The 22,000-nt window shown below is 42.2% G+C and overlaps 1 protein-coding gene across 5 annotated transcripts in view; it reads left to right on the top strand.

The window, feature by feature from the left end:
* Positions 1-22,000, top strand: part of KIAA0586 (KIAA0586 ortholog) — a 181,559-nt gene that overhangs the window by 18,677 nt on the left and 140,882 nt on the right. For all 5 annotated transcript variants that reach the window (XR_008848977.1, XM_056546820.1, XM_056546822.1 and 2 more), the window contains exons 7-10: positions 8,478-8,607; positions 11,596-11,757; positions 11,889-12,009; positions 13,922-14,051. Coding sequence is in view for 4 of the 5 variants with exons in the window: in XM_056546820.1 (XP_056402795.1) it covers positions 8,478-8,607; positions 11,596-11,757; positions 11,889-12,009; positions 13,922-14,051 (543 nt within the window). In the remaining variant the exon portion in view is untranslated. The remainder of the gene's footprint in view (positions 1-8,477; positions 8,608-11,595; positions 11,758-11,888; positions 12,010-13,921; positions 14,052-22,000) is intronic.

The following is a 22,000-nucleotide window of genomic DNA, read 5'->3' as shown; positions in this document are numbered from 1 at the left end:
TCTCACCCCTCAGCTCATGTTTTAGCCCTGAGGGATGGGGCAGGTGCTATTAATATAGTTAATAAACTGTTAGGAGACTTCTATACTTCTCTCTATTCTCCCTCCACGGTTGATGTTGAAGAGGGGAGGTGATTTTTAGATGCACTGGATCTTCCCTCCCTTACTGATGACCAGAGGTCCATCCTCAATGTGGATATTGGTGAGAAGGAAGTGCTTATGGCTATCAAAAGCCTTAAGAATGGTAAGGCTCCAGGGCCGGATGGCTACCCAGGAGACTTCTATAAACCTTTGGTAGACCACATTGCTCCCGTCCCCAACAATTACTTTAACGATGTCCTACGCTCAGGTTCCATAGATGCTATGGCCAAGTTTGGATATATCAAAGTCCTTGCAAAACTGGGAAAAGAGACGACCGACCCTGGCTCTTACTGGCCTATGTCACTGATCAATCAGGATGTCAAACTCCTGACCAAGATTTTAGCGGATAGGCTGGCGGAATTTTTCCCCTCATTGATCAGTGATCATCAGGTGGGTTTTGTTAAAACGAGATCAGCAGTAACTAACATTAGGAAGGTGTTAGTGGTACTAGATAGTTCTCTGCATCAGCCTTTGCTGACCCTAGATGCCGAGAAGGTCTTTGATAATGTTCATTGGGACTGGTTGAGGATGGTGCTAGATAAATTTAGGATTAGTGCACTCTTTTCCTTTTTTCTATCTTGCCTATACAAAGATCTTACAGCTAGGGTAGCAAAGCCGTGGATCTTGTCAGCTCCCTTTCTACTCCATAAGGGCACTTGGCAGGGTGCCCACTCTCACCCCTTCAGTTTGATCTGGCCATTTAGCCGTTGGCGCAACATCTGCTAACTACGGACCTGTACTCGGTGGTGAGAGTGGGTTCCACTGAAGTAAAAATATTGTTGTTCGCCGACGACGTTCTTTTATATATCTTAGTCACCCTGCTGGGGTCGTGCCTCGGGTCCTGGATTTTCTTTCTTATTTTGGGGGCTTGTCAGGCTATAAAATATACATGGTAACCAAAAAGAGAGGGCAAACCACGTAGAATACAATTCTAGAGGGGTCTCAAGTGTAAATATGTAAGCCAAGAACTATCCAAAAGAAGATACACCAAGAACCAATTAATAGTGTCAATTCTTTATTAGAGGTGAATTTAAAAAGGAACAAGAGCTGACAGACTACTGAGGTGTCCAAGTACATTAGTAAAGGGGGTAGTAAAGTGCAAAAAACACATATATAAGGGCTCAAAGTAGATACCCAGAAAATGTATGCGTGCAAGTAAAAAAAGAGGAGATATGGCTGTACATAAATTATACTAGCACTGGAACAATAGTAAATATAGCAGTATACATAGAAAAATCACATTACACACTAGCCCACATGAAAATACAAGTCCAGGAAGGGGAAAGTAACACGGTTCAGTTTGTAAAGTGCTCACTGTGATATAGGGGGTGCATAGGAAGAAAAAAGGGTGACTGGAGCTGCACGAAGACAGCTAAACAGCCTACTAAACCTATGCAAAAAAAAAATAATAATAATATGGCAACTAGGCAACATAAACAGAGTGAACTGTGCTACTGTCTTACCCCAAGTACAGGACACCACCCCAACGTCGTTTCACCCGGAGGCTTCTTCTGGGAAACGACGTTGGGGTGGTGTCCTGTACTTGGGGTAAGACGGTAACACGGTTCACTCTGTTTATGTTGCCTAGTTGCCATATTATAATTTTTTTTTTTGCATAGGTTTAGTAGGCTGTTTAGCTGTCTTTGTGCAGCTCCTGTCACCCTTTTTTCTTCCTATGCACCCCCTATATCACAGTGAGCACTTTACAAACTGAACCGTGTTACTTTCCCCTTCCTGGACTTGTATTTTCATGTGGGCTAGTGTGTAATGTGCTTTTTCTATGTATACTGCTATATTTACTATTGTTCCAGTGCTAGTATAATTTATGTACAGCCAAATCTCCTCTTTTTTGCATACATTTTCTGGGTATCTACTTTGAGCCCTTATATATGTGTTTTTTGCACTTTACTACCCCCTTTACTAATGTACTTGGACACCTCAGTAGTCTGTCAGCTCTTGTCCCTTTTTAATTGTTTTTAAATTCACCTCTAATAAAGAATTGACACTATTTATTAATTGGTTCTCGGTGTATCTTCTTTTGGATAGTATGAAATAAACATGTCAAAAGCTCTTGCTATTGGGCTTGTGGCCTCCACTCTGGCTCGTAGAGGTGGTGAATCTAGGGGTCGCAGTTGCGTCCTCTCACATCCAATACTTAGGCATCAAGATTGGGAAAACACCTGATTCCCTCTATTCCCTTAATTACCCTCCCCTCCTGGCTAAAATAATTTCTGAATTGCGCAAATGGGAGAATCTTCCGTTAACTCTCATGGGACGTTGTCATCTCCTAAAGATGATCAGCTTCCCCAGGCTGTTATACCCCCTCCAAACTCTTCCTATCCTACTCAAACATAATGATGTTAAACGCTTCAATTCCGTTACTTGCTTCATCTGGCAGGGTAGGTGCCCTCGCATTGCTCTGCAAAAATTGATGTTGCCCAAGACTCAGGGTTGTCTTAACCTTCCCAATGTGAGGGGCTATAACTCAGTCTGCTTATTTCAGCATGTAATTGATTGGCTGCAGGGTTCATATTTCTATTCCAACGTGTTCCTAGAACAGAACGTGGCAGCACAGTGGGACTTGGTAGCCCTTCTGCATACCGCCTACTCGAAACTGCCTCCCATGATTAAGCGATCGGTCTTGTTATGCAATATTATCGTCTCTTGGAAGGAGATGCGGAAGGCTTTTGGCTCCCCTTTCTCCTCTTTGGGACCCTGGATTGTTATGTTGGAAGGCCTTGTGGCTTCTCATTTATGTTAGGCTCTTTTTTTGCACTGTATGTATGTTTGATATATTTTGTTCTGTTTTAAAAATGCTAATAAATACATTGGGGAAAAACAAATCAGTCTGTGAATTTATGGATTTATTTTTCTCATTATGTCTCTCATAGTTGAGGTATACCTATGATGAAAATTACAGGCGTCTCTCATCTTTTTAAATGGGAGAACTTGCACAATTGGTGGCTGACTAAATGCTTTTTTTGCCCCACTGTATATATATATGCCAAAGTTTAATAATTTGGTGGTCTGTAGGGTTAAAAATGTTTTTACTTTTAGAAAAGATGTAAACTATAAACTGATTATATACATTAGATTTTAATAAGGCATACACATTTATGGGCATAATTGTGCATTCCCTTCATTTATTTGGGGAAGGAAGGATTAGGCTAGGTTCACGTACTTCATTTGGAGTTCAAATGTTTAATTGGAATCTGCGATAGAGGCCCCAAATGGAGCCTCTGATGCAGGAGTAAACCTAGCCTTAGACAGAATTTAATCTTTGTTCCCTAGAAAGATCATTTTGAAAAGTAGCTCTTCTCCAGAAGAAAAAGAGCTAGTGCCACCTATTGGACACTCTGGTCATCTGAGCATTCATATGTCGGAGAAAGCTGCTCATCACTTATCCACTGGATGCTCCACCAATGTGGATCACTTGTCCCACAAGTAAATGGATCAATGGCACGCATGCTTTACCACCACTTGATTCACTTGCTGTGTGACTGCTGAATATTGCTGAGCACTGTACCTTGCTACATTTAGTAGACCAGGCATAGGCAACCTTCGGCACTGCAGATGTTTTGGACTATATCTTCCATGATGCTTTAGCAGCATTTTGGCTGAAAGAGCATCAAGGGAGATGTAGTGCCAAAGGTTGCCTATACCTGTAGTAGACTGTAAGGAGTGATTGGAGTGAGGGTTAAGCGTGTGCCTTGCCATTCCATTCAGTGACCCACATACATTCTCATAATTGGTGGCAGTCCCAGCAGTTTGGCCCTCATTTGTCAGATAGTAGATAGGATAAGTGATAAGTTATAATCTTGGAATGACTTCTGTGAGACAGTGACAGGAATGGGCATTGAGGACTTCTATATTTCCCCAGAAAATAGTTAAAATCACAGCCATTCTTACCTTGCTAGGGACTTTGGTAAGTCCTGTTATCGGGCCTGGATTTTTATGGGATCAAAGGCAGATTTGGTAGTTGGGCCTTTCATCCCCTTCCTGGTCCACTCCATGTTTTCGGACTATCCCAGATCAGCACAGGGTCTTAAAGGGGTACTCCGCTGCTCAGCATTTGGAACAAACTGTTCCTAACGCTGGAGCTGGCGCCAGGAGCTTGTGACATTATAGCCTCGCCCCCTCATTACATCATGCCCCGCCCCTGAATGCAGGTCTATGGGAGGGGGCGTGAATGCTGTCACGCCCACTCCAATAGACTTACATTGAGGGGGCGGGACATGACGGCATGAGGGGGTGGGGCTATAATGTCAAAAGCTCCCGGCTCCAGCGTTTGGAACAGTTTTTTTTTTCCAAACGCTGAGCAGCAGCGTACCCCTTGAGTCATCCTTGAGGCATCCTCCAAAAAAAGAGACTTTGTTACTTGTGTGAGTAACACATATATTGTCTACTTTGTTGGATGGCTGGTAGTAAGTGGTAAGTCACCTGTATAGACAGGGAAGAGATCTATATAGTTAGTTCAGGGAAAACAGTGTTTCATTTTGTTTATGATTGAGTGTGAAGGCTTTTATTTTTTTTTATTGAACATTTAAGACAGGAGACTGCCTTTTTATATGTAATTTCAGTGTCCATGTTTCTGACTGCTATTTTGCCACTATTTGACTTGTTCTACAGAGCTAATCTCCCTAACTCATTTAATAGGGAACAGCTACAATACCACTTATTGACCATGAACAAGAGTGGCATTGTTTACACAATACAGAAAACATATTTATTCTTATCCTAGACTAATCCTAGACAATCTTTTTATGGGTTTAGTATGGTGTTTAGCCTAGTCTTCGAATTAAAACTAAGCCGTCTTAAAATAAGATTCTATTTGTCGCCCACAGCAATCAATCACGGCTCAACTTTAATTTTACCAGAGCAATATGGGAAATGACAGCTTAGCTCTGGTTGCTATGGGCAACAAAAATAATCTCATTATAAGACATCTTAATAAATATCCTCCAGGGTTTTTTCTGGAAAATCAATCTAGGCCAAGGCCAATGCTCCAAGTCTTTCTTATCTCAGTACCCTGTTTCCATTTGGAGTTGGCGATAAAATCCTTGCTCATATCTTCGTGCCAATACGTAGAGCAGGCCAGCAGGGACTGTTGAGTGGCATCATAAAGTTGTAGTCCTGGTGGCTCGCCTGTGGATGCCAGCCCAGACCACCCAGACCAGAAATCTATGGCAGAGTGTTCCACTTATTGCAAACCTATAAACAGATCCTTGATTGTTGATTTATGAGAATTTGAGTGTTATTGTGTAAAGTACTGCTAAAAAAAAGTCTTATCACTGTGTAAAAGATTGGCAATTCATTCAGGCAGTGTTTTCCTTGGCACATATGCCAACTTCCAGAAACTGTTCCACTAGTTGCTAACTCCCCCCAAATTCCTTTGTTGTCATGCGCTGGCACAGAGATTGCATTCCCATTCATAGAGCTTGTCAGATAATTTGGCCCCACTCCATGACTGGATTCTTTGTATAACTTAAGTCATGATCATTCATTTTTGTCCGGTTTCTTTATTCCTCCTGCTGTGATATTGAGAAAAAAATATAATTGAGGAAGTCTGTTCAGAGAAGGAAGGTCTTGTTCACACAGTGCATATTTGTTACAGTTTTTTGTATATGAGTGGATCAAAAACAGATAAGTTTTAAAGCATCTGCTCTTTGTTGCTTCAGTCCTTGTTCTAACTAAATAATATGAATGCAATAGCTGCACCAAATGCGAACATTAAAACCTTATTCCTTTTCAAACAGAGGGGCAGATTTACTAAAACTTCATAATGCACAATGCGAGCAAAGGGAAAGGTATGATACAGAGCTTTTTAAAGCTTAAAAAACTTTTTTTTGAGGGCAGGAGGGGTGTAAGGAGTAGTTAGGGAATATAGTATGAGTTAGTTTACAAAATATTGGTTTGATGACAGGTACTCTTTGATTCTGTGGGGGACGGAGGACGTATGAATACGTCCTCGCGTCCCGGTACCTAAGGACGGAGGGTGTACCTGTACGCCCTCCATATTTCTGATCACCGCAGGTCGCCGGGCAGTGATGGGAATGGGATTTGCGGCGATTTGCAGCGATTCCGGGCCATACGGGACTCCAGTGATCATTAGTGTCCAAGACACCCCCGGTCCCCCTGAAGGGATAGGATGCCAAACAGAAAACAGCTGTCGTGGCATGCTGGGAGTTGTAGTTGCGTACCTCTAGCTGTTGCATAACTACATCTCCCAGCATGCCCTGCGGCGATCAGTACATGCTGGGAGTTGTAGTTGCGTACCTCTAGCTGTTGCATAACTACATCTCCCAGCATGCCCTGCGGCGATCAGTACATGCTGGGAGTTGTAGTTTTGCAACAGCTGGAAGCACACTGGTTGGAAAATACTGAGTTAGTTAACCGAACCTAACTGAAGGTTTTCCAACCAGTGTGCCTCCAGCTGTTGCAAAAGTACAACTCCCAGCATGTACGGTCTGTCAGTGCATGCTGGGAGTTGTAGTTTTGCAACAGCTGGAGGTCCCCCCCACCATGTGAATGGTAGAAGAAAAACAAGCCTATGGCCATTCCTTAACTCCCATCACAATTTACAAATACAATTTACTCAAACAAAATGTAAAAAATATTTGCATGTTTCGTGATTTCTTTCTCACGAGTGAACGTCATCCCCATCCAGATTAGCCAAATCTATAAAAAAATAAATAAATTAGATCGTATTAAGTGATAAATAATGATAAATGTGAGCTAATCTAGTGAAAACTTGATAATCCCCCAGTGATCTGATTCATAGAAACCTAAAAAAAAAATAGACCTCTAAACACATTGAGATCTAACTGGTCCTATCGCTCAGGGACCATTAAGAAAAGTGATATACTTCTATATTTGTATTTTCAAGCAAGAGGTTTTAATGAAAAGTCAATATTCAGACCATCAGTATTGAGTCTCTCGATCCACATGAGTTCTTTTTGTTTGGGATATTCCAGGGAAAAACTTTTTTTTCATATATCAACTGGCTCCAGAAAGTTAAACAGATTTGTAAATTACTTCTATTAAAAAATCTTAATCCTTTCAGTACTTATGAGCTTCTTAAGTTGAGTTGTTCTTTTCTGTCTAAATCCTCTCTGACACCTGTCTCGGGAAACGCCCAGTTTAGAAGCAAATTCCCATAGCAAACCTCTTCTAAACTGGGAGTTTCCCGAGACACGTGTCATCAGAGAGCACTTAGACAGAAAAGAACAACCTTAACTTCAGAAGCTCATAAGTATTGAAAGGATTAAGATTTTTTAATAGAAGTAATTTACAAATGTGTTTAACTTTCTGGAGCTTTCTGGGGTATTTTTTCCTGGAATACCCCTTTAATATCCTCTCCCTATCCCCCCCTCTCTGTGGCCGCAGAACATGAGCAATGATCATGATTCTGACTTATTCCAGGGGGTTGTTATGTTCTGAGGATTTCTGATTGTCAAGCCTTAATCTACATTCCGTAATAGTTTTGCCAACATTATATATGGTGGCAAGGACACAATAATACGTTTATTACATTATTAGATTGACACATATGTTGTACTTCTTTTTGGTAACCTGATGACAAAACCTGTCCCCTTTTAAAGGGGTTATCCAGGAAAAAACTTTTTTTTATATATCATCTGGCTCCAGAAAGTTTAACAGATTTGTAAATTACTTCTATTAAAAAATCTTAATCCTTTCAGTACTTATGAGCTGCTGAAGTTGAGCTGTTTTTTTTCTGTCTAAGTGCTCTCTGATGACACGTGTCTCGGGAACCGCCCAGTTTAGAAGCAAATCCCCATAGCAAACCTCTTCTACTCTGCTCTCTGCTGACATCTCTGCTTGTCTCGGGAACTGCACACTGCTGCCAGACAGAAAACAACAACTCAACTTCAGCAGTTGATAATTATTGAAAGGATTAAGATTTTTTAATAGAAGTAATTTACAAATCTGTTTATCTTTCTGGAGCCAGTTGATATATAAAAAAAAGTTTTTTCACGGAATACCCCTTTAATCATCCTCAATAACAATTGTCACAATGTAAGCCAAGCCCTTGAATCTGTGCACCCTACAAGGACTTCTAAGTCCTTTTTCACAGTGACTGTTGCATATTTGGTTGTTTTATTACAAGTTATGGATACTAGATGTATGGGGATAGGGTTATGATCCAGGGATTTTGCAGTTGTTGATGCTTGGCTCTGGTGGGAAAGTGAGGGGTACAAATCTGTCCTAACAATTATTGAAAGTGTTCCAGCACCAAATTAAAATCCAAATTATTATGTTGTCAATTTAGAATCCACAGTTTGGCTTTATTATTTTTACATTTGTTGTGTTTTTCTCAGTCACAGTTTATAAACTCTGCTATCAAGGTTAGTGCAAGTCACCGGGAAACTGCGGCGCCTGTTTGTTCTCATTTTCCAGTGAGTGTTCCTCTGCCACAGACTACTGCAGCTCCAAAGAACACCGAGAAAGGTTTGATTTTCTACTTTGAAAATTCCATTCTTTTCAATTCAGTCTGATTTTAACTATTTGGGGTTGTTAGATTGTGAGATATATTGTGAATAAAATTTGTCATTGGTTGAGATTCTTTTGAAAATCCTCTAAGTCTACATTCAGCTGTTCAGTTGCGTGCCAAGCAGTTTTCCCTCTTTACCTGACAGCTTCCTCTTTCCCGACACTTTTTGCATGGAATTCATCATCCGTCACCTCTCTTCTGGTGATAACTTTTAAGTGCACACAGAGAGGTTTTGCACTCCATTCTTTTTTTGTAATACTCATCATTAAACCTACATTCAGAAAACTTGCAAAGAAATTACAGCCAAGGGCATGCAATTTGGCATATAGAGCCACAATGAAACTTCACAAAGCTACCTATAGTAGCCACATCGCTATAAACATGTCCTGTTATAGGGAGATAATTGACATAATTATGGTAGAACCCAATAGAAATTCACAGATTTTTTTTTTTTTTAGGCTATGTTCACATCACTTTTTCCTCACGTGCAGATACTTTTGGGAGGATTTATTAATGTTGGTGTGGGTGAAGTCATTTTCTACACAGCTTCAATTTGTGTGTTAAGGTTTTTTTCACCAAATTCATCAAAAAGGTGCATGCCAAATTATAAATTAGGTAGAATGTGTGAACACGTGCCTATCTCATGCAAAATGCTGTTGAAAACACTTTTTCTTAGCCAACAAAATGCATTGTGCAAAAATGTTAATAGGAGCAGTTTTTAAATTGTTGTCACTGAAAATCACAGCTGGAAAGTTGTTCTACTTCTACACTTTTATAAAAAGCACTTACAGCCATACCAAAAAATAACTACTCTACTGCTAATAATAAATTACCCCCATTGGCTTTAATGGACCGAACGTAGTTAACTAGTGACTGTGTGTGGTCAATTAAACTGAATGGCGTTACTGTCAGTATGGCACGATATATGTCTACCACCCTTTTTGAAAAAGATTTCATGATCGTTCACATCGTTGCACTATAGTCACTCAGGGTCACTCGCACTAACCAGAATATACAAGTAGATGCGGTTGACCCTGTTTCTAACGCTTCTTACCAGGTGAAAATTAGTGCAGCCGTTCAAGAGATATTTATCATGTTGCTAGTATGGTATTGGTATGTGCACTGAAGGTGGGCTTCTGCTGCTGTATGTGCAATGCTTTCTCCCACCCGCTCCAATGATAAATCCACCCCTTTGTACAATAACTCCACCTACTTCACACACCTTGTGATAAGGAGGATATGACTGATGCCGAGGGAGTGCAGTTATCAGACGCAGAGGGCGGGGTTATCACCAGAGCCGGCCGAAGGCAACATTGCACATACAATGGTAGCCGCCTCCCAGTGCAGTTAAGAAGAAATGACCATGCTAGTTAGGCTGCGTTCACATCACGATTTCTCCATCCGACTTGAGTAAACGATTTTATAAGTTAAAATCGTATGAAATCGTATATAAAGTCGGATCCATTGACCTCCATTAAAAAATCGGATCCATTACACTCATCCGATTTGATCCGCATCCAATTTCACGCGATATTTGTTCGAGATCTGAACAAAAATCATGTGAAATCGAATGCGGATCAAATCGGATGTGTGTAATGGATACGATTTTTTTTATGGAGGTCAATGGATCTGACTTTATATACGATTTCATACGATTTTAACTTATAAAATCGTTTACTCAAGTCGGATGGAGAAATCGTGATGTGAACGCAGACTTACAAGATGAATATCTCCTGCGGGTGCACTGATTTTCACCCAGTAAAAAGTATTAGTGCTAGTGACCCTGTTTGTAACCACCTGTTTATTCAGGTTAGTGGGGGTGACCCTTCTGACAGTTTTGCTTTTAAAGAGTACCTGTCACGAAAAACTTCTGATATGTTTTACATTAATGCATTTGGAACACTTTCCTAAATGCATATAATTAACAAAAAGTATATTTTATTGTGAATTTTATGTTTGAAAAATCTACCACTAGGGGTCTCCCTAGATGGAGCGGCCGCTAGTCTTTTATAGATTTCGGACTCATGCCTGGCCTGAGTCCGAAATCTCAGACTGCGGCCAGGACACGTGATGCGCACAGCGCTGCTACCTGCCTGTCAATCAGACAAGCGTGAGCGAGCGCTGTGTGCACTGTGCATTCTGCTAGGCTTACTTGCTGGCGAGATGGAGTTCGTACCCTCGCTGGAGTGTCCGGTGTTCAAGCCCACAGAGAAGAGCTCAGGGACCCCACAGCGTGCAGGAGAGCAGAGAGCTCTCTTGACATGGCCAGCCGCGTCATCAGGCTCCTCCCGCCTGAGAAGGTGAGCCGTCGTGCACTGGCCATATGTCATTGCAGCGCTGCTCTTAATGAGGATCGGGTCTGCCTTCCTTATCTCTGATCGAGGTCTTCTAAAGCCAAAAAAAATTACAGTAAGTGAAAGCTAATGTTCACAAGAGCATATAAGTTTAGACATTAGTGTTTCACAAATAGGGTGCCTCCAGCTGCTAGTAGTAGTTTTGCAACAGCTGGAGGCACCATGGTTGTGAAACACTGATGTGTGTATATATATATATATATATATATATATATATATATATATATATATATATATATTGTGTGTGTATGTATATATGTGTATATAATATATACAGGCTTTAGATGACGTTGCGCCTGCCGGGCCACTCCCCCTTCCTCCCTCACACACAGCAGAAGGACTGAGCAGCCATAGTGAGGGGGAAAAGGGTATTTAGTATTTATGAGCATCTTTAAGTAGAAATAAAGACTGATAGCGTTAGTGAGTGTCAGGGACAGTTTAGTTGATGACAGGTACTCTTTAAATATTACAGACACACTATAAAGAAGTATAATAGTAATAAACTGATCAGATGGTGAATTTATTTAATAGCAATAGTAATATAAAAATATAAAAAATAATAGTAATGCTCTCAATGCTTTTTTCTTTCAGTTACTGCTGCAGCTGTGCAAGAAGTTAAGGAAAATACTGGGAAATCTCCACTGGAGACTCCAGCTCCTCGCAGATTCGCACCAGTGCCAATTTCTATGGATGTTCCATCAAAATCATTGCCAGGGAAAGAAAATGTGGAGAAACCCAATCCATCAACCTCTGGTGAGAAAGTAGCCTGTAAAAAAAAAAAAAAAATATAAAAATAAAAAGTGAAATCATTCTCTTTAGATTTCATTTTGCTTTAAAAGATGTAACGTAGTAATTATTTGTCTTTTTATGATTTTATGATGTAGGTAATGTGCATTTTTTACATGAACTCCTAGGACGTGACAACACTCCTCTATCAGGGTCAACATATAAAACACACATTCCCTTAAACCTGACAACGACTGACAGTCGGCCCTTTGGAGACAGGTAAAAGAAACTACTAACACAAATTGCCTATGGCTCACAACAATATTGTTTTACTAACATATGTATAGCGTAAAAGTTTTTTTTGGGGGGCTCTTAATATTGATGGGCTATCCTTATGATAGGACATAGATATCTGATCAATGAGGGTCTGACTCCCGACACCCCTGCCAATTGACTGATTGAAGGTGCATCAGCAGTAGTAAGCTGCAAAACCTACTAGATACAGGCATTACTTAAAGGGGTACTCCGTTGCACAGCGTTTGGAACAAACTGAACGCTGGAGCCGGCGCCGGGAGCTCGTGACGTCATAGCCCCTCCCCCTCATGCTGTCACATCCAGCCCCCTCAATGCAAGTCTGGGAGGGGGCGTGACAGCAGTCACGCCCCCTCCCATAGACTTGCATTGAGGGGGCGGGGCATGATGGGAGGGGCTATGACATCACGAGCTCCCGGCTTCAACGTTCGGAACAGTTTGTTCCAAACGCTGAACACCGGAGTACCCCTTTAATGTATAGAGCTGTGCATCGTAGGAAATCTATTCATGCCTGATGAGAAAACTGCACGACTGATCCAGAATGTCCTAAAATACTTCAAGGATTGTTCACACTTAACCCTCGCAAGGGAAGGTGAAAAACAGCAGGAAACTTCCAAGTTTCCACCTTTAGTGTGGTCATTGTTGGCAACTGCTGGTTGTGGACATAGCAGAGGTGTAGTCTTTCAGGCAGTAGGTCATTTTTGGCAGATTTTATGCAAATATGGGAGGCCAACACCAGTTTAGGGCAGATGGTGTTTACTCAGAGCAGGGCACAGGTTAGGGCAAGCAGCCGAAAGAAGGAATGGTCATATAGCAAGCCCTGTGGGGATTGGTGGGGGAATGCAAAATGTGTTGCGCACTAGGACCTGGAGACAGAGTAATGGACAATGCTGCATAGTGGCTAATGACCATCGCACTTTAGAAGATGGAAATATTGTTTTAAAGATAGAACTGTCCTTTTATAAAGGTTTATGTTGTATGTTCCCTACTAGTTTCTCTGATAAGTATGATCTCTGCTGAAGCATTGTTTAGTTGTGGATTTGCATACACATGACACATGTAACCCAGTGCAATAATTACTTCTTGTAAATAGTGACACCCACATAATTGTACGTTGTCGCTATCCTCCGTGAGCACACAGATTTCTGAAGTGCATGCGATCACATCAGCACCAAATTCTCATTCAGCAGCATTGTGTTCCATGTCATCCTCGGCTTATGAGCTTGTCGCTGCTCCAGCTGCCTCTTATAAATTTGACTTAACTATACTTATCTTATTAGGGTAAAAAAAAGGGCTTGAAGTTTGAGCTGTAACATTTGCCGGTCCTATCTCCATGACAACCAGCAGTGTTATCGATTCCGCTCGAGTGCGCTAATGACAGAAGCGAGCAGCTGGCCCCACTCCAAACTCGCCGGTACAGGAGAAGCTCTGTACTGCGCTGTTGGCACGTCTTGAAGGTTGTCTGGGCTGCTTAATGTTTATAGCGTCTGAGTAGATTGACTTGTGCCGGATTCCAGCTGGAACGTTTCCAAATTTCCTGGTAGAAGAAACTGGTGTAATGAGATAACCACAGCATAGATATGATCCAGCACTGCGTGTGACATAATATGGGTTCCGCTGTTAGACCATTAGACCAGGTGCATTATTACACTGCCAGAGAATCACAGTGACGTGTTTTATATATCACTCACCTTCTCTTGACATTGCGGTTTATCTGATATATATTTGTCTGGTATGGAGTTGGCTTTATCTCCAAGCAGACACATACATGAGCCAGGTTGTATTAGACAATAGAAAATTAGTTATGTGGGAATGAAAATGTTAAGAGAAAATTTTAATCCTGTCTGAATCTCTTTTGATCATATTTGTTTTATTTCAGCTACATCCAGAATAAGGAAGCTTATGGTGCTCAGATATCCTCCCTCACATCTAGTACTGCAGTGAAAAAGGCCAATGATGTGTTGCAGGATTTGAATTCTTTAAAGCAAGAGATGCAAAGTATGATGAAGGTGAGAATCTGCAGGTGTAGTCATGTCTGCACCTTATTATTTTTTACACGCGATATCAGAATTGTAACTATAATAGTAGAAACAAAAAGATATCCTGCACTCACCGTAGCAATAAGGGTCATTCGGCTCCTCTACCGGACCTCCAACAGACGGGCTGACAAGGCTGGCGGGGGGCGCTCAAAGGCGACTGTTGGCGGTTTCGCGCAGCGTGGTGCGCTTCTTCCGGCCTCGGAATTTTTACTCCGTGAAGGCTTATTCATGGCTAGGAAAGCTATAGCTCTGCGATGGATGGATCTCTCCCACAATGGAAGAAATTAGTTAATGCTATTCTCCCGTATGAACAACTGGTGTTTAAAAATAGGAAATTCCCGGACAAATTCCAAAAGGTGTGGGGTGTTTGATGTGCGTCCCCTCTTACCAGGTATTCCCCCTCAGCGTTCATATCCCTGATGTCCTCAGGTGCCTTGGGGTCTCCCTTCTGATTCTATTCCCTTGTCTCTATTCGTGGTATCCCTCTTCCTTTTCCCCCTAACCTTCTCCTTTTGTATCTTTGTGGCTCTTTGTTGTGAGGCGGCAGCACTGGGGATGATACTTTTCCTTCTCATTAGTGTCTCATATTTCCTATATATATGTGGGAAGCCTATCAGGCTGAATTTGTGCGAGGGTGCGGGAATCCCCACACCCCTCGCACCTCTAGGCGGAGCTGTGTTAGGGGAGGGTGTATAAAATGTCCCTGCATTATGCAGGCGGGGCGTACGTGACGTTTGAGGAAGAGGACCGGTCACAGGGGCTCCTCACAGCATCCGGCGTTTTAGTTTCTCCCACCGTCATTGAACCCTCCCGCCTTCTGTAACCGCAAGCTGTGAGGCCGCTGCTGTTCCTGGCAGTTTCGCTCGGGCCACAGAGGTATAGTTTGTTACATTGTGAGTGTCGGTGACCGGGCTGGTAAGGCTCCGGGCTTCGCACCATGCTGTGGGTGACATGCGCGGGCGCCGCCGCTTGCCCGGTAAGTGCCGGTTTCCGCTGCAAGTGGCGACTGGGAGGGGGAATTTTTGTAACTGCCCCCCGTGCGCAACGGGCGCAGACCAACCCCGCTGTTGTGGCCAGGTCCCGATTGAATTTCCCACTATACTCGGAACCCCAGGGGCCGCTCTCCCAGGGTATGGCAGGGTGCTGGCTGGTGGTGCTGTTCATCTCGATGGCCACCGGCCCTGCCACAAGGGGTGCAACTGGACCCTGCTCCCGCCCGGCAGGTGCGGCACCCTTTTCTTTCACTTCTGTCCTGTGCGCTCGCTTGTGGCCGCGCTGTTGGGAAGGGGCCGGCGTCCCACGTGTCTAGCCTGGGACCGGTATCCCACGTGCTTTTGTTTACCATGGTGACGGCAGGCTTGGTTGGGGCGGACAGCGTCTGTTTGCCTCAGCAGGCCTGCAGTACTGGTTTTTAAGCCATCTGCAGACGGGAGGTGACGCTGTTATAAGAAAAAAAAAAAACCTCCGCCGACTCTGCCTCAGACCTGAGGATTCGGGAGCCCGGAGCGCATACGACCAGAGTTTTAGTATTATTGTCATAGCGTTACTTGCAAGGGGGGGGGGGGTAATGTTTGCATGCCGGCAGCATTATATGCTGCACGCCCGGAGCCCTCAGAGCCCCAATGTTGCGTCCTCGGAGGTACTTAAGGGTGGGGGCCTTCTAGCTTCTCGAGGCAAATTGAGTCATGTCCTTATAGGGTGCCAGTATGCTAGTAGTTCCTGTGCTCATTTCATACGGGTTGTAGTGTTTCCACGCTTTCATTCACTGCGCCAATACCATAGATTCACTCATAACTGGGCGATCATTATTTGCATTCTTACAACATATTTCATATGTACACGGTGCATTTTCTGCATTTATACCATTCATTACGTTCATACCGGGCAGTCACTCATTACGTTCATACCGTGCAGTCACTCATAATGGTCATACTGTGCAGTCACTCACAGCATATTCTGTGCAGTCACTCTTAAGCGCTCATACCGTGCAGTCACTTACAGCGTTCACACCGGGCAGTCACTCATGGCGTTTTACCTGCAGTCACTTATAGCATCCAGACCGTGCAGGCACTCATAGCGTTTCACACTGTGCAGTCACTCATAGACTTTCACACCGTGCAGCCACTCATTGCGTTTCACTCCGTGTAGTCACTCATAGCGTCCATACCGTGCAGGCACTCATAGCGTCCATACCGTGCAGGCACTCATAGCGTCCATACCGTGCAGGCACTCATAGCGTCCATACCGTGCAGGCAAACATAGCGTCCATACGGTGGAGGCAAACATAGCGTCCATACCGTGCAGTCATTCATAGCGTTTATACCGTGTAGTCACTCATAGCGCTTCATACCGTGCAGTCACTCATAGCGTTTTCATGCAGTCGTTCATAACGTTCATACCGTACAGTCACTCAAAAAAAAAAAATGCGTATATATGGTACATACATGCGTTGTAGCATAATATGCAGAAGGGCAGTTACAGTGCCGTATACAGTACACAAGGTCATAGTAGCATGTAGTAGGTTACAGGGTTAGGCTTAGCACATACGCTTGTGGCGTACTTGCAGTGGATACGTTGTAGTATCGTATACAGTACACACGCTCATAGTGTTATATTGCAGTGGGTAGTTAGTGTTATATACAGTCCATGCACTCATAGTGTTGTTGCAGTGGGTATAGTTAGTTTGTACACCAGTATACAGGCTTATAGTGTTATTGGGAGGGGTTACAGTCATAGGTGCTGTATACAGTAATATGCTCATAGTATCATATGCAGTAGGTACAGTTAGGGTAGTTTGCAGTACATATGCACAGTGTCATATGCAGTGGGTACAGTCACACTGGTATTGTATAAAGGGCATACGCTCATAGTGTTATAGGCGGTAGGCACAGTTAGGTGGCATACAGTGCTTATGCTCAGAGTCACATGCAGCAGGTACAGTTAGTGTTTTTGGTACAGCACGTATACTCATAGTGTCATGCAGAACCCACAGTTAGTGTTGCATACAGTACATGCGCCCATAGTGTCTCATACAGCAGGTACAGTTACTGTTGTGTACAGTTCATAAGCTCGTTGTGTCACACGCTACGTCTACAAACATAGGGTCAAACACTCAGACCTTGAGCACTGTTCGTGTGCTTGTTGTGGTCATATTGCACTTACGTGTGCCGTCCTTTCCATACATACGCAGGTCGCTGTCCAGAATATATACTCATAACTATTGTTGTATCTAGCTTCATACTATCTTACCATACTTGCGCTGATAGCTTGCACTGTTCATACGTCCATGGATTCACACGGAATATACCATACATACGTTCATAGCTTCATACTTTACAGATGCTCATAGCTTGTTCTCCACAATCATTAATAGTTACACTGAACATACCTCCGTGCCAGTATACTTCACATGCGCTTAAGCTTGCACTGAACATGTTTATAGCATTCCACGGTGTGTACGTTTGCAGTTGTGGTCAGCATTGATCTGTTTAGTCCATTCAGGTCAACATCGCGCAAGCGTCCATCACGTCCACAGCGTTATTCAAAGACCTGTCACGTCTACAGGTACGAGGTCTGAGTTAGATTGTCTTGTTACAAGCACGATGATTATGCAAAGACCTGTCGCATCTACAGGCACGAGGATACTCAGGACCTGTCTAATCTACAGGTACGATAGGCACGCAGGGACCGATCATGTCTACGGACACAATGCTTGTGTTAAATTTACCAGGTACAGTTAGTGCTTTGTTTACAGTACGTACACTCATAAGTGTCGCATGCAGGAGCCACAGTTAGTGTTGCATACAGTACATGCACTCATAGTGTCTTAGGCAGCAGGTACAGTTACTCTTGTGTACATTTCATGCGCTCGTTGTGCTATATGCAATGTATACAGACAGTGTTAGACACTCAGGCCTTGAGCACTGTTTGTGTGCTTGTCGTGGTCATATTGCACTCACGTGTGATGTACTTTCCATACATATGCGGGTTACTATCCAGAACATATGCTCATAACTGTTGTTGTATCTAGCTTCATACTGTTTTACCATACACATAGTTCGCACTGTTCATACACTCATTGTGTTATATGCAATGCGTACAGACAGTGTTAAACACTCAGGCCATGAGCACTGTTCGTGTGCTTGTCGTGGCATATTGCACTCACGTGTGTCGTCCTTACATACGTGGGTCGCTATCCAGAACATATGCTCATAACTGTTGTCATATCTAACTTCATACTGTCTTACCATACACATAGCTTGCACTGTTCATACGCTCATTGTGTAATATTCAATGTGTACAGACAGTGTTAAACACTCAGGCCATGAGCACTGTTCGTGTGCTTGTCGTAGTCATATTGCACTCAAGCGTGCCGTCCTTTCATACACACGCGGGACGCTATCCAGAAACATATGCTTATAACTGTTGTCGTATCCAGCTTCGTACTGTCTTACCATACACATAGTTCGCACTGTTCATACGCTCATGCATGCATACAGAGTTTACTACACATACGTTCGTAGCTTTCATACTGTACAGATGGTCATAGCTTGTACTCTACAATCACCGGTAGTTACACCGCACATACCTCTGTACCAGTATACTTTGCATACGCTTAAACTTGCACCGAATACGATGGTAGCAGTCCATGGTGCGTACGTTTGTAGTTCGTGTCAGCATTAATCTGTTTAGTCCAGTAATATCAACATCACGCGTACGTGCATAACGTCCACAGGGTTACTCAAGATCTGTCACGCCTACAGGTACGAGGTTTGAGTTAGATTGGCTCGTTATGGGCACGATGATTACGCAATGGAATCTCATTAGTGTCTCATATTTCCTATATATATATATATATATATTTTTTTTTTTTTCCTTGATGGGGTGTCTCAGCAATGTCGTTCTTCATCTAGAGGGAATGTGTTCTGTTCTGTTATTGTTTTAGGGTCGAGCACTCCTTGACCTCAGTTGCTCTATATTGACTGTGCTATACAATCACTGTTCTACTCTAACGTATTTTTCAGCTACTGTTATCCTGTCATCTGTGATTATTTTGTATGGAGCTGTTGTTTGTATTTATTCCAACTTCAATAAAATGAGTTAAAAAAAAAACTTATAGTGGGGCCACTACGGCGCACTTCTCCTCGCTTGTTCTTTTGATTGGTGATGGTCTCAGCAGGACTGAATGGAACACTTTGAGTGGTTACTACAATTTTAACAAACTTTGCTTAAATCAATATTTGAGGCGAATGTAAAAAAGTTTGTAATGCTTCTTATTTGAGCTATATCAGGCTTCTTTCTTGCTCTGACTATGTCCTAAACTAATTATTCACATTGCAAAGCCTGCTTAAGTCCATCTCTGAGACGATTCAGCTCACTGAGGGATCAGATAACATCTTCCTATAGAAGTCTATGGAGCAACAAAGAGGAACAGGGAGAGGCTCCAGCAGCTTGTAATACGTGTTATATCTCACATCAGAGTTCGATTCACATCTTAGCTTGATACACATCTTACACTGCTCAGTGCTGCTTTGTTAGGTCTTCCATGCTGCTGCTTTTGAGAGTGTGCTATAGAGATTCAAGGGAGTAGACTGTCCCCTTCTGTGAATGGGAGACTGCATAGTCTACACCCACAAGATGCAGGTGTGATTTTATAACATTTGCTTTAAATCATTTTATCAACCAATGTAATAAAACATGTATATTTAAAACCAATGAAGAAAAAAATAATGCTTTAGTTTTATTATTTTTCTTTACCAGTTTTCTAAGTAAACTAACAGATTATCTATACTGTAGGAGAAAGAGTTTTTTTTTATTTATAATTTTTTTTTTTTTAGATAAGCTCCCCTATAGACAGAAAAGACCTATACAGTATGGAAAAGAGTCTTTTCTTTAAGGAATGATTTTAAAGGAGTTGTCCACTGAAAAGTTTGATTTACCTTTTAACCAACGTGGCCTGACTGCATAATAAGACAAAACAAATTCTACTTACTTCCCTTGCAGCCTTTGATATCGGCACCCAGTCTTTGTTACCAATGCATTTTATGGAGCTGCAGACGGTACAATACATCGCCACTCAGCCAATCATAGGCCATGTGACATGCTTTTTCAGCTATGTGGCGTGCAGTCCGAGGGCACGAGGGAGGTAAATAGAAGCTTTTTTTGTGTTATTATGCAGCCTGGACACATTGGTTAAATTTCCAGCGGATAACCCCTTTAAGGCAGTCTATATATGAAGGGAAAAGCACTGCTTTTTGCATATTTTTAAGCTTATTGAGCCCACTTTAACCCCTTCCTGACCCAGCTAGTTTTGGCCTTCATGACCCAGTCTGTTTTTTTCAAATCTGACATGTCTCTTTAAGTAGTAATAACTTTAAACTGCTTTTACCTGGCAAAGTGATTCAGAGAGAGTTTTTTCGAGACATATTGTACTTTATATTAGTGGTAAATTTTTGTTGATACATGAAGCGATTTTTGTGAAAAACTCCTAAAATATTATGAAAAATTGGAAAAATTTTCATTTCTCTGTTTGAAACTCTACTTGTAAGAGAATTAGTCATGCCAAAAAAATGTAGTTATTAATTCACATCCACAACATGTCTACTTTATGATGGCATCATTTGTTAAACATTCTTTTACTTTTTTACGACATTAGAAGGCTTATATGATAATGACCATTTTTTTCAAATTTTCTACAAAAGTTTAAAATAATTTTTTTTTGGTTGGGGGGGGGGGGAGGAACAATAACATTTTGAATATATATATATGTGTATATGTATATATATATATATGTGTGTGTGTGTGTGTATATATATTTTATATATACATTTTATTTATTTTCTTACTACTGTACAACAGCTCCCCCCTAGTGTCTAGTGCACAAAACATGCAGTAACAGGTTTAGGACACTAGCGGAAGCTGTTGTACAACCAAACAGCTCCTTTACAAAAAAAAAGTGAAAGTGAAACTAAAGCATGACGGCGGGCACAGCGTCGGCAGCTCGGGACGGGTAAGGGACACCGGGGGAAGGGGGGACAGGTAAGGGACACTGGGGTCTCCTAGCAGAGCAGTGTGTGTGTCCCGATCCCCGTGATTGGTACACACACACTGCGCTGCTCAGAATTTTTATGTGCGAAATGCTGCAATCAGCTAATCAGATTTGACTAGCTGATAGGAGCGATTGCTGTGGGGGGGGAGAACAACGAAACCCCCCCAAGGTCCCGAGGCAAGATGTTTGGCGATCAGTGATAGCCACCATCTTTTTGCGAGTGGCGGCCAGTATCTGCATGACGTACATGTACGTCATAGGTCGGGAAAACCTTCCCAGTCATGACGTACGTGTGTATGTCATGGGTCGGGAAGGGGTTAAAGTGGTACTCCGGTGAAAACCTTTTTTCTTTTAAATCAACTGGTGGCAGAAAGTTAAACATATTTGTAAATTACTTCTATTAAAAAATCTTAATCCTTCCTGTACTTATTAGCTGCTGAATACTACAGAGGAAATTCTTTTCTTTTTGGAATGCTCTCTGATGACATCACGAGCACAGTTCTCTCTGCTGACGTTATTATAATAATAATAACGCTTTATTTATTGTTGTCCTTAGTGGGATTTGAACCCAAGTCACCAGCACTGCAAGGCAGCAGTGCTAACCACTGAGCCACCATGCTGCCCTTAGCATACATCTGCTATGCATGGTTGCTAAAATGGACAGAGATGTCAGCAGAGAGCACTGTGCTCGTGATGTCATTAGTGTTCCAAAAAGAAAGGAATTTCCTCTGTAGCATTCAGCAGCTAATAAGTACTGGAAGGATTAAGATTTTTTAATAGAAGTAATTTACAAATATGTTTAACTTTCTGCCACCAGTTGATTTAAAAGAAAAAAGGTTTTCACCGGAGTACCCCTTTAAATACATGTTTT

The sequence above is a fragment of the Hyla sarda genome, chromosome 11 (genome assembly GCF_029499605.1).
Source record: "Hyla sarda isolate aHylSar1 chromosome 11, aHylSar1.hap1, whole genome shotgun sequence".
Classification (NCBI taxonomy): Eukaryota; Metazoa; Chordata; class Amphibia; order Anura; family Hylidae; genus Hyla; species Hyla sarda.
The sequence above is the reverse complement of the archived record's forward strand: the minus strand, read 5'-3'. Positions and strand labels throughout refer to the sequence as shown.